The 13,474-nt window shown below is 41.4% G+C and overlaps 1 protein-coding gene across 6 annotated transcripts in view; it reads left to right on the plus strand.

Moving 5' to 3' along the window:
- dpp6a (dipeptidyl-peptidase 6a) overlaps positions 1-13,474 on the plus strand; it is a 171,183-nt gene that overhangs the window by 136,336 nt on the left and 21,373 nt on the right. For all 6 annotated transcript variants that reach the window (XM_067485862.1, XM_067485864.1, XM_067485865.1 and 3 more), the window contains 4 exons: positions 7,916-8,010; positions 8,473-8,547; positions 9,989-10,041; positions 11,179-11,260. In XM_067485862.1, coding sequence (XP_067341963.1) covers positions 7,916-8,010; positions 8,473-8,547; positions 9,989-10,041; positions 11,179-11,260 — 305 coding nt within the window. The remainder of the gene's footprint in view (positions 1-7,915; positions 8,011-8,472; positions 8,548-9,988; positions 10,042-11,178; positions 11,261-13,474) is intronic.

Raw genomic sequence — 13,474 nt, forward strand, 5'->3', positions numbered from 1 at the left:
TTATTTGGAGTCTTTGCTCATAGTATACTCAGGGCTCAACAGTTCTGTACACGTAATCCATTGTGTTTTTGCTGGATTGATGCAGTAAATACAGCACATTTCTGCAGTAACAAGCACTGCAATGGGTATAAGACAGACAGGCTCTACTGCAGCTGAATATCCACAGCAGATCTACCATCCACATCCTTAAAATACCTACTGAACCTGGCGTTCAAATCGAATCTATTAAATGTATCACGACGGAAAAGCTTGAAGAGGCCTGTCGAGTCATTTTACAAACACCATTTGTGAAGAATCCACATGTACATTATTTATTTATTTTTGTTTTTGCGGACTTTCTGGCTTAAATGGTTGAATTGTTTGGATTGGGAATTGGATAATTAGTTCAAACATCTAAAAAACGGAAGTATTTGACCATTGGGGTTACTACGCTGAGAGTTTGATTAATATGAAACGAGAGGCCAATCACTGCCTTGATGCTTGATGTCGTTATTATTATTATTGTTCTAATTGCTACTATACGGCTCCCTAACAATCCTAATTATTATGAGCATGCAGGTTTTTTCAAGTTCAGCGATTGGTCTGTGAGCTGGAAACACTCACAGTTACACTAACACCCACAGAAAAGAGAAGCTAGTGCATGTTTGGACTGTTGATGGCGGTTCAAGCAGTGACGGGGGTTATAGATTTATGAGGAGTATATGAACAGCTGCCAAACACTGATGAAATAACCAGCACCTCAGAGGCAGTGAGTCAAATCAATGACACAATGACTCACGGATTAATTGGAAATTGAGGTTACAAAAAAGCGCAGGGGTTTTGGAAAGTTGATGGACGGGTTCTGAGAGCACTTTCTTGCTCCCCTGGGAGTCACTGGGGAAGGAAGATGGAGCTGGATGAGCGGCGGGCGAGTTTTTGATGAACTTACCCTTTAGGAAATGTTCTACTCAGCTGCTTTGAGAGCCAAATATATGGCGTCCTCCTTCATTTTATGTACTGTTATTCTCCTAATACTGCCGTGGTATTTTATCCAATAGTTTCAATTACAGCTTCAGAACATTAAACTAAAGTGAGCAAACAGATGCTAATTTATAGATCTAATCAAATCTTTATTGTATCAACATAACCAAAATGTGTTTGCACATTTTGCAACATTTTATAGGACTATAAATACCAAAAGCTACGATTAAATCAAAGTATTTGTATGTGATTTTTCCTTTGTTGCACCTGTCCTACAGAGGCATAAATGGTTTTGAGGGTCTCTCATTGTTATGTCATTGCATTGTAATTATATCTTGCAAACCAGTTATTATTTTGTTTTTTGTAGGTAACCTACAACATTTTGTAGCAAAATAGCGAGAATATGTTGAGAATTAACATAAATAGCAAGTTGCAGTTTGCATTTGCTTTTAGTTTGTCCTACCACCATGTTAGGGGACACTTTTGTGTTCACGCAGCACTTGTAGTTAATAGGATAGAAAAAACTGTCACTTCAATTCAATTAACCTTTAAACAAAACCTTGTTGTACATTATGTCGCTAAAAAACAAACAAACTTCATTGTAAAAGCAACGAGTTGACTTAATATGAACTGAAGGTTCCTCCGAGTGATGTCATCTGGAGGCATTTTTCATGTAGAAGTAGAGAGATGTTTTAATACAGGGAAATCAAAGCAACGTTTAATGGCATTTATTTACATGTACTGGCCAAACTAGAACCAAAATCAAAATCAGTGAACGTGTCCTTTAACATTGAAGTACAGTTACAAAAGCTAATACAATCAATTCCCTTACGTTCCACACAAAACCTTGTTTGTTAATGTTAACATTTCCCAAGTATATTTCAAACCTGGAGGCATCTGTTTTTTTTTTTATTTAAATGCTCGGTTTGCTAGGCCTAAGATGGCCTGTTTTAACGACAAATACTGCTACATGGTGGACTTTGCAGCCCCCAACAAGGACCGAAGAGTTTTCTTCAGGACCCTGGTGCAGAAGGTGGAGTGGGAAGACTCCACCTTCTTCAGTATTTGAATGTTGTTTCGCTAAATAACCAAGTAATAATAACGGGAAAATCTGAAGTTACACCGTGTGAACCAGAAATGACCAGCCAGGGTGTCTGTCTTTTTTTTTTTTTTTTTTCCAACATTAGTGCTGAATCCAGGTTGCAGATGAGGCAGTGAATCGTGAAGCCAGCAGGCTATGCTGATGCGCTGATTGGCAGCCCTGATAAGCATAAATGACTTCCACTGCCCAGCAGCAGGTTGGCTTTAGCCCTGGGTGGTTTAATCTTTCTCCAGCAGGCTCATACTTGAGGTTTTCGGTACATTTGTTTTGCTGTAGCGTGCTCGTTTGTCTAGTCGATCAGAAACAGAATTCAAATTCCAAAATTCCGAGTACGGTGAAAAAAAAAATGCACGACACTATTAGGTGAAATTTCCATTTAACAATTTTACACAAATGAAACAAAAAATTACGAGAAATGCACAGGGAGAGACTTTCGATTAAAACTCTTACTGAATATTTCATGAACCTTTTATTTCACAGCACGTCTAAGCCAACGGGTGGCAGATTTAAGGTTGTAATACTGCATCAGAAACTTCATTTTATTCAGCCACTGACAGACACCATAATTCTCCCGCAGCAGCTTGTGTCGCCTTTATCAGAACAGTCATCATCTGCAGCCTTGGGCGTGGACAAATGACCTGGAACCGACAAGAAAAATCCCATTTCATCCAGAGCAACTGCAACCCTGTGTCACCTCGCTGCTATAGCCTACAGAAACTACCTATTTCAACTGCCCGAGTGGATTCTGTAAATACGTAGTGATCTATTATGTGAAGATTGGGCTTTGAGGTTAGTCGTTAAAGCAGTATTTCCAAGTAAGCCGCTCTGTTAGTCTCCTTTTTATGCTAGATGAGGGCTTTCGTATAAAGTACAAATGAAATTCTGCGAGGCAAAATAAGAAGAAAAGAATAGAGAAGCCGACTTGTTTCTTTGAAATAATCCTACCAATCATAATGTTACATTTTATTCTATCAGAACATGACTCTCGCACTGCTCGCTTGGTGTGTTTTCAACCCTCTCGACCAAGACAAAACGAACTCGGGAGAATGCGGAATGAATGGGTTGACTGTGCTTTCAGAAGAGGGTCAAGTCAGGAGTGATGTGGAGGATTGTGAGGACAGTAGAAGTGCAAAATTATATTTGAAAAAAAAAAAAAGTCTTATGAATTGCAGTGCAGGTAACTTCACTTCAGGATGCTAGAAGAATATTAACTCGTTCGCCTCACTGTTCTCTCTTTCCAATGAATCTGTCATGAGGCAAAGGATTTTTTTTTAAATATCATATTATTGAAGAACAGCACAATTAAACCATTGGAGCAGCAGATAATGTACTAGAATTACCCTCGTTCCGGGTGAAGAAAAGGTTCTTCGTGATCAGGTGAAATCATAATTTGGTACAACATGGCTTTTGGCCTTGAGTCCTATTGGGAATCATAATGTAAAGGCGCCACATTGGTCTTTAAATTCCCTCTTGGAATGTGGGAGCCATTTTTCTCTTGCAGTCCAGGCAGCAGATGAGAAAAGATCTAGTTTAGCAAAACGATGCAGTCATACAGTCGCCTGAGTCACCTTCAGTCAGCATGCGCACAGAGCTGTAAACATAACAAGCTGGAGCAAGTGGTGCAGTGAGTGCTGTGCTGCCTTTTTTTTTTTTGTTTTTCTTTTTTTCTATTTTTTTAACTTTTGCCTCTCAGCTACTTGCATGTTGCTCTGCCTTTGTGGAGGGGGGGGGGAGGGGGGTGCAGTCTGACAGGAATAATCTGTAGTTTTATTTACACGTTCTATTGTCCAAAAAATATGTTAGAACAAAAATTAAGTTCATTCATCATTGTAGTAAACATTTTTGGTAAATGTAACAATTGGTGTACGTATTAACATAATTTCTTGCACATTTTCTCGAGATGTTTTTAGACATTAACTAGGATACAGCTGTAAACTGCTAGTTTCCAGTAAAATAAATAATAAAAAAAAAACACTAAGTACCTACTAGTTATAGGTTTTCAGGAAAGGATGATGAGACACAATGTCCATCAAAATTTTCTTGAAAGATGAACTAAAACCCCTCAGCACCCTGTCATAGTATCAATGAAGTCAGTGGCTTTAACCTGGAAAAGGTGTGACATCAGTAAAAACAACTTGAATGCAGGTAAAATTCGTCAGGTCTGATGTATTTCATCAGGTCTGTTGTATTTGTTTATTGAGGGACCTATCATACATATTTTTCACATGGCCTAAAAAACTGATCAGAACGGACATTCTACTCAAATGTAAAGCCCTTTGGTCGTCCTGTAATATTTGTATAACAGGATGAAATATAGAAAAAATGGACATTGTGCTCCTTTTGTGGTTCTAAAATGTGGTTGATTTGTCATGAGCTGGCATGTTTGTTATTGAGGCTTTTGCTTGTAAAAATGGTCCAGATCATGACCAAAGCTTAAAAAAAAAAAAAAAAAAAGTCTCATACGTTGTCTTTTAGGTGGCAGTGCCTTTGAAGTCCATGCGGATGAATTGCAAACAGTCAAAATACAGCATCCGTGTCCGTGTTGCCTTATATCTCTGACTTCCTTTCCCCTCACTTCCTGGTGCTTTCTCCGGCTGCCCGCGGTGAGGCCGTGTTAGGGCTGTGCCCAGGGCACGAGGCTGTATTAATAAGACATACTGCCATGGAAAGGTATAGATCAGAGCAAAAAACAGCACTGTGGGCTACTGCACAGCCAGTGAAAGTAGAGGGGGAAGGAGAAGGGGAGTGAGGGGAAGAGAGAAACAGAAAGTTAGACAGAGATATATAGAAGGGAAGACATATCGCGTAGGGTATTGTGCTAGAAGAGAGGGCTCCCAGTAGAGCTGCACGATATACTGCCATATACTGTATGTTGCAATTTGAATAAATATTCAGCCCTGTTTTGGAAAGAATTAGTACAATTTTTGAGTGATTTGACTCATTTTGTTACTCCTTGCAATTTAAAACCTAAAAACATGACATGGGCAATAACAATTCCAAAAAGGTCTGCAAAATCATGCGGGCACTGGTTAGTTCAGCAAACGCCCTCCGTGTTTCTCTTGCGTTCTGTCTCCTCCTTCCTTCATTAGTTCTTAAAATGCAAAACACCGCCACTTAAAAAAAAAAAATCTAACCAGTGTATCAAGCAGCCTTCAGCCTTGTGTAAAATTGCTCTGGGTTCACTCTTTTTGATTCCCTAACTTCCCTCTCTGGTCCATGACAGTGGTCCCTGTTGTGTTTGATTCTACCATTAGCAGACTGTAACTATGGGTCAGTTTGTTTCAATACTCATAGTTGCTCTTAGTTGCTACATGTTAAACAGGATACAACAGTTCTAAAATGGGGCTGTAATACTCAGAAAGGGGGGGGGCTCCTGGAATCTGCAGAGGAGATGGTAAAAATGAAGTTAGGTCTTGCAAAATGAGATGCACACATCGCGATAACGATATGTTTCTAACTCTGTCTTTCGAAAGGGCGCGAAACAAAGTTGGAGAGGTGAAGGGCGGATGCTATGGTCTAAAATGATGAAGTCAGCACGTGGGCTTATGAAGGTGCAGTGATGGGAAGGATTTGAGAGATCTGAGGTTTATGCGAGGTGTCTTAAGGCGCGTGGATGAAGGAGATGATTATGAGTGATTCTGTGCAGAATAAAGATGAAAAAAGTGCCTCAAAGAGATGCACATCTCCACGTTTAAAATGAAGGCTGACTACTGTGAAAACAAAGTAAATCATAGAGCAAAATAAAGTCCAGTCAGTCTCTGTCTGAGCACTGAAGTATCACTTTATTATCTTTCTTTTTATGCATTCAAGACCCGGTGTCTGCAATTACCATTTCTTATACTAAAGTAGACCGTTTGTCAAGATGCCAAATGGAGTCAAACTAAAATAAAGCAGCTTGGTGGGGGAAGAAAGCAGAATTCTTTTATTTATCACTCTGATTATTTCCACAAAGGAGTTCATTTTGTACCCTTGTTAGTATGCTGGCGGTTTTTAACAAGGAGACAAAAGCTGTAAGGAGGAGGTGGGAGGGGGAGGGGGGGACATCTAAAAATGTCTGAAACTGCTCTCCCAAGCACGTTCTGAATTAAAGCCATTGTGATGGTAATTCTGTCACCTCTAATGGACAATTAGATATGCTAGCAGATAGAGCACACTCTGCTTAACAATCTCTGGGTTCTAATTACCTCACCTAATGGTGTGGTTGCCCGTGCGCCTGTGGATCACTAAAGCTATAAGACAGAGGAGCGTAGATAGACTGAAGGTGAAAGAGGGCAGTTGCTGTATTAAACTTATCCTTCCCCGATAAGGGCCTGATGGATGAGGAGCTGCATGAACTTTCAAACATCTGGCAAATAATCGTTTCCTTCCTTCCTTCTTGGCCTGAAGTCCGCGTGTTTGCGCCGGAAGTGTTTGTTTTAGGGCAATCTGCGCCTTCCCCCAGGGCAGTAAGTGGTCTGATTCTTAGAGCACCATTGTGTAGTTGAGACGCGAGAAGTAAACGGTGATCGGATGGATTATATTTAGAACTGGACAGCAAGCCTTTTTTTTCTCTCTTGGCCTCGATCCCTCTTGAAAGAAGCTTTCGTGAGCACACAGTTTCCCTTATTTCAGACGAGAAGTCCGTGTCTCTTCCCACTGCTTTGAAGTGGGTCAAGCTCCGGTGACGCCACGCGCTTCCACGGACCAATCAAGATTCCGCAATGTTTAAATCTAAATCTGATGATCTATAATAAGATATACCCAGACACCTACTCCTGAAGGAGGTACAGGCTGCTGCATCTGAGATGACAGAGATTGTGCATACACCACCTGCTGCTGCTGCCACTCCAAGCTTTATGGGAGAGTGGCAAAGGCACACGAGCTTATATTAAATGTCACCCACAGTTTGTCAGAATTTGTGAAACACAAACGGAAGAAGGGTCTGCGGTCTGATGAGACCAGAATTGAGCTTTCTGGCCATCAGACTAAGAGCTTGGCGGAAACCAAACACCGGGCATCATCGCCAACACACCACTCTGATGTTCACACACAATCCCCTTGCAACCGGGCTGAGACTGTCGAGTTTTGCAAAAAGGAATTGGGGGTGGGGGGGGGGTACACTGCAGCATCCAAAGGGGCAAAGCTGGTCTGAGACCTGTCCAAACAGGCCCGACGATGTAAGTCGGTAAAGACTGACTTGAAGGGGGTGAATACCCCTTCGGATTTATATTTTTGATTGCTTTTGAGATGTGTCTTCACTTTCTGTTGATCCGCATCAGTGTCAAAGCCTTTGGCATCTCATAGATAATTTGTTTGGTTGGCATGTTATTCACAGGGTTTGGGGGTCTCTGATTGGTCTGTAAAGGGAAGTTATCAACAGCACCTCTACAGGCCAATATATATGTGGGCCATATTTGCTATTTTTTATATATATTATATATCAAACACGATTCAGTGTAGGTGAAAACGTAAAAGGAAAATTTTTCATAAGTTATTAGGTGACTGGTTAGTTATTCGTATCTTTTGGTTGTTGATAGTTGAGGCCTACTTAAAGAGTCAAATATGCTTAATTTAATTTGCCTGTAACAGCAAATATTTACCATTTTTTCATTCATTTATTTTTGTTCAGGCTTAAAACAGCTAGTAACTGCAGGAATTTTAACTATAACAGTTTTTCTGTTGAAATAGTTGTCCAACTTGATCTCTGTCTCCCATAGTATCATATCAGTCATTCATATTTGTTCTGCATGTGTTAAATGTCCTGTGGTTGAGGCTTAAGGAACTTGTGCCCATTCCTCTGACCCCCCACCCCCCAGGGTTACTCTTTAGTTACTCTTTTTCTGTCCCCTCTCTCCTACACTCTCTCTCTCTCAGGTAACGAGCTTTTGTATCGTAATCGCGAAGGGGATGTCGTCAAGTTTAACGTTGACACAGATGAAAAGACCGTCTTGGTGCACAACAAAAAGTTTGTAAGTCTTATTATTGTGTCCTTTCTCTTACTTCTACAATCACACTAAGGCACTAATCATGATTTAAATTACGACTTTTCTTCTAGTGTCAGCAAATCAAAGCATCCAAAGATCTTTTTTTTTTTTTTTTTTTTTTTTTGTAAAGCTTAATCAAAGGAGCCATTATTACTGTGACGTGTGAACTGAATAGTTAACACTACTGGGTTATGTGTGGAGTTGAAGATGAAACATCAAGGCTTGGGTTGATGATACATAACACTAGATCCACCATCAAATCAAAAACCAAGTCCTAGTGAAAAGATTAATGCAGCTCCCATTTTTCAGGAGCCGAGCAATCTGTCAAACGCAGTCATTTAAGGACTAATTTAAAGAAAAAAAAAAAAAGCCTGCATGGTCTGGGATTTATTTTGGGGGGGGGGGTATTTTTCTTCTCTAACATCTGCTTCTTCCCTTGCTTCTCAGGAAATGTACAAAGCCAGCAAGTACGAGGTGTCTCCTGACTTAAAGCATGTCCTGCTGGCCTACAATGTTGCACCGGTGAGCTTCTCATTTGTTTGCTTATTTTTTTATTTTTTTATTTTTTTTCAATTAGCAAAGTGACAGCGGAAACTGTCAGCCAACCTCTGCTGGAGGAGAGGGGGTGTACATAGGCCTGCAGTGATGCAAAGACAGGCCGGGGGTGGGGGTGGGGGGAGGAGAAAGTAATCATGGCGGGGTGTGAAGGCCTGTCGCACACCGCTGCCTGTCAGCTCTGGTGACGGGGGCCAGCACAGTCGAGTGGAACTGTAGCAAGGGAGGCAGAAACACAAACAAACCCCCTGGCGCTGCACGGGGGGGGGTGAGATTGACAGTAGCAACAGGAAGTGTTTGCTGCAAATGTATCATGTCTGTGCACCTCTACATAAAGGGCTCCGTGATTACATCCACTTACATGGAGCCATTTCAGTTCCTAATATAAGCTGATCAATTACTGTATATGGAATCATTTCACCAGCGGATGTCTGTGTGTTTACTTCATTCTTCTTCACCACTGAGTCAGTGTAGAGCCTCAGTACTTATTGTTTGGCATGTGAAGGATGCTGGCAGAGATTTAACCTTGTATTATTGCCTGAGTTGAATAGAAAATATTACGACACACTGGATTGTGTTGTACTGCATGTGTTTGCATTTGTTGTTCCATCCAAACGTCCATCACCTTGACAGATGACATGTCATTTCTAAATAAACAGCGTTTGCATACTAACGCACTTGCAGACCGTCCTGCTTTTAATGTTAATGTGTCTCTCAGAGCGTAGTGACTTCATGCTTTTCTGCACTGCTCATAAACAATGTTTAGAACATGCACAAAATCTGTTTTTGGTGATGATGAGTTCCAAAACATGAGCTGTCTGTATGTATGTACAACAACGGACTTTCTGTGGACCCTCCAAAATGTTCTCGACAGTCCTACATATAACCATCATCAGTCAGTGGTCTCACATGCCAACATTGTACACAGTTAGGCTCACCCCCCTCTCCTGTTTATAGCTTTTAGTCATGTGACTTGTGCAGAGCTCCAGAGGGCAAAAAACACTGGCAGCGCCACGGAACTGCAGTACAGATCTGTTGATTTTTGTATTTGTCCTCAGCAACAAATATTCAGATCACATATCAACTGAAGAAACTCCCTGTCTGAGCAGTACTTTAGTAATGTCTACGTTACAGCTCAGCAAACACAAGTTGTACAGTGGGTGTTGAAGTTACTCTTCCACATTTTGCTTACACCTCTTTGAACCAACATAAGTTTTGGAGCTACCCAACCTGGAGCCTTTTCTGTTCATTGTTCAAAGACTCCATTAGCATGTCTTGTCTAACTGTGACATCCACATTAATTCTACCGCAGAATTGGAAATGATTGAATGCAAATCAAGATGGCACCGTTTTTCCATGCAAAGTGCTATGATGATACTGTGATTTATTACCTCCCGCCTTCTTCCAGGTGTACCAGTATTCCTACACAGCCTTCTACATCATCTGCAGTCTGGAGACTCCGTGAGTAGGCGACAGTGCTGCTCTGTTCCATTTACATTGTACCTCATTATCTCATTCTGTAATCTCTCGCCCTGACCTTGCCGCTTGTGACTCGTTCCCACCTGTTCTCGCACCACCTCCCACCAAGCCTCAAACCCTCCACTGATGTTGACGGTGAAGACAAAGTGGTATCGGGTCACGTGTGACCCCCTAATGGCAGCTCGAGTTGTCACAGCATTTACATATCTGACATCCTCATGCACCTCTGTCCCCTTCGATAACCTTGTGACCGGAGGCTTTTGGACACTTTTTCACAAATGGTTGCAAAGCTAGCTAATAAGGGACGAGCTCTAACAATGTGCTACTGTGCACTGCTACATGCTAGTGATAACACTGTTTGCAGTGTTTAATGTCGAACATGATAAAGGGAAAAATTAATGGCTAGTGGGGAAGCTTGAAAAGCCTGGAGTGGTAGCTGCACTTTACCTTCATAAACTTTTGTTTTTTTATAGGAGCTTTCTCAATAAAGTGACAAAGAGTTAAAAAAAACGCAATCACTGAATCACAGAAAGAGGGAAATGCAGATTAAAATAATGGAAAACATCATAAAATGTTTCATAGGTTTCTTATAAAGAATGATTTAAAAGGGGGATTTAAAATCTACATAAAGTGAATTAAATGAAAATCCTGGAACACATACAGTTTAAAAATTACACTTACACGGCCAGAAAGAGTAGCAACCTGTGAAGTAAGCACTTAATAATTGGTATTGATCGGCAGCCGATACACACACTGCACAGTGATCATTTTGTGCTCATTTTCCCTTTGAATCCCTTCTAGGTTTGGTCACAGCATGTCAGCATTGTCAGCAGCTCTCCTGCACAAATCTATTTGCATGCTGCCACCCAGTGGTGATGTGCGAAAGCAAAACTCAGCTGATGACCTCATTCATTCTGAGCTCCAGACAAAGATATGGAGGCAGTAGCACCTGTAATCCTGCAGCCTGCACTGCACAGCTCCTTCCCCATTAGGGGACATAAGACATACATTTTAGATGTGTTGCCCTTGTTCAACACATACTGGAGGAGGACACGTTATTGTGCAGATGTGTCTGTGCCTCTGTCTGATAGCATTGCTTTCTCTCTCCGTGCACCCCAGGGAGACGTGGAACTTGAACCCTCCAGAGGTGCGAAATGCTCAGCTGCAGTACGCTGGCTGGGGACCCCAGGGTCAGCAACTGGTAAGAATTCCCAGAAGTCCCATGAATATGCTGTCTCATCTGTTCCTACTGTACAGTGATGTTTCAGATTTAGGAGGGGGGGGAAGGAATCTACCATAAAGTAAGGAGAACTTGTATTTGTTGTGAAATAATGTCTGTTTATAATGGCTGAAGGGATTGAAGGGGTTTGTCTTAATATCACAATCGATGATGAAGGAATTTAAAGGTCCCAAGTGTGGGCTTTTGTTTAAACCTGCATTTTGGGGCATCACAGCTGATGAACGGCCTTGCTCATAACTCACATGGAGCAAATTTGAATTGGTGTTTGCATCCAACCGATGAATCCATGTTTAATATAAGCTCGCACTTGAACTTTGTCTTTTGCTGCTAAATGCTCCTCTGTGTTCACCAGCTACCAGACAAATCTAATATTTTCTCTCCAGAGACAACATTTTATTTTAGTCACTGGAATGAAGCTTCTTTCAAAAGTGTGTACACAAACTCTTTTTCTCCCTCATGGTTTAAATTATCCTAATGATTCTCGAAACTTCGAATTAAACACTTGTTCGCATCAAAATGCTCCTATGCAACTCATCCGAGATGATTCATCGTCCGCCTCCATCGTCACACAGTCAAACTTTTCTTAGCGCAAACGAGCTTCAGTGTGCTGGTTTGCAGAGCAGGCAGACTGTAAGTGATTACATCCTGCAGCACAATGCTATTAATTACCTGTTATCTCATCAGTGGATTAATTAACGGAGGCGCGAGATTGATATGGCTTCAAGTTTCCCATCATTAGTCATGAAGTGGTTGTACTTCCAGCCAGCGAGTTGTGTTGGTATGAAACTGAGCAGCAGCTGGTCTCCCTGAAGGTCCACATGTCCCCTGTTGAAGAGGTGGAGGTTGCAGCAACAGAGATCCACCAGCTAAAACAAGTTACTGCAGTTTCCAGCCATGGCATGTGTCGCCATATTTGGATCTAATATTCATAAAGCAGGCAACCTGTTTTCCTGTTCCAAAATCCTATTTATGCACTTTTTTTTCCTACAGCACAAACGGTTGACCCACCACATGTTAAGCTACTTTTTACATAGATAGAAGTGCAACGTGGTGTTTCTTACACTTTCTGTTGTGGGAAGTAAATCTTCATGTGAATTGAAGAGTTTCATTTCTTCCCCCTCCCCATAGGCGGCTGATCTTCAACACATGGCCGACACAGTGTGGACACTCAGCCCCAGGGGGCCTAACCCACCGTTTATATTAGAGAAAGAGACACGTAGGAGTACACGGTTTATTCTGGAAAATTTGCACCGTACCATCATTTTAAGCTTAGCATTTTGTGTCACTGTCAAACTAAAGTAAAGTTTAGCACATGAACCAAATATTCAAAGACTCCAACTTGATGAGTCGATAGTTATAGATCAGAAGATAAGGGATCATCAAAACTAGTACAACTTACCTGGCTGGAGTCTAAAGACTAAGCAACATTCCTTCAATCCCGTAAAAATGTAAGATCATACTTATTTTCCCCCGTTTAACAATAAACCTCCTCCAGAACACATTATTACAGATTTCCACAGACGAATTCCACGTAATCCTACTTGTGAATATGATTATAAACAAAAAATAAGTGAATAGCATTAAGCTTCAGCTCTTATTAGTGCGGCTTTAGTTGCAAAGACGTCATTCTCACCCCACTAAGGCAGCAAACCGTGTGTAATCTGCTTCAAACGTTCTTGCTGAGGATAAATGTGGATCCCAGCCATCGCTGGCAGACTCCTAACTTGCTTCAGAGAGTGGGGCCAGGTCTTCTCTCTGTGCTGTGGCCTAGATTAGCTTCTATACAAAGAAGCTAATCTAGGCCGTGTGGGCCTGCAGCTCGTGTCTCCTCGAGAGAAACTAATGGTGACAGGTGTTCGGTGTTATCCTTAGAGATGCAGACTACTACAAAAACTTTCTTTCTGTGCTACATTTTACACGGTGTAATCAAATATTACAAAACTGTAAAGGGGCTCATTTGAGCCTATACACACTGTGAAAAATAAGTAGAAAGTGGACATGCAGCAGTTGAAGACAGCTGCGGCATTAGATTTGCTGCTGTACATTTTCCTGTCGTTTAGACTTCACAGAGTGAATATTTTTTAAAGAATCATGCCATGATACCAGCTTGAGGCCACAGGGTTCTATAATCCTTCAGATACTGAGCGAGCCCTTTTCTTTAATAGCCTGAGATCG

The sequence above is a fragment of the Channa argus genome, chromosome 19, assembly GCF_033026475.1.
Source record: "Channa argus isolate prfri chromosome 19, Channa argus male v1.0, whole genome shotgun sequence".
Classification (NCBI taxonomy): domain Eukaryota; kingdom Metazoa; phylum Chordata; class Actinopteri; order Anabantiformes; family Channidae; genus Channa; species Channa argus.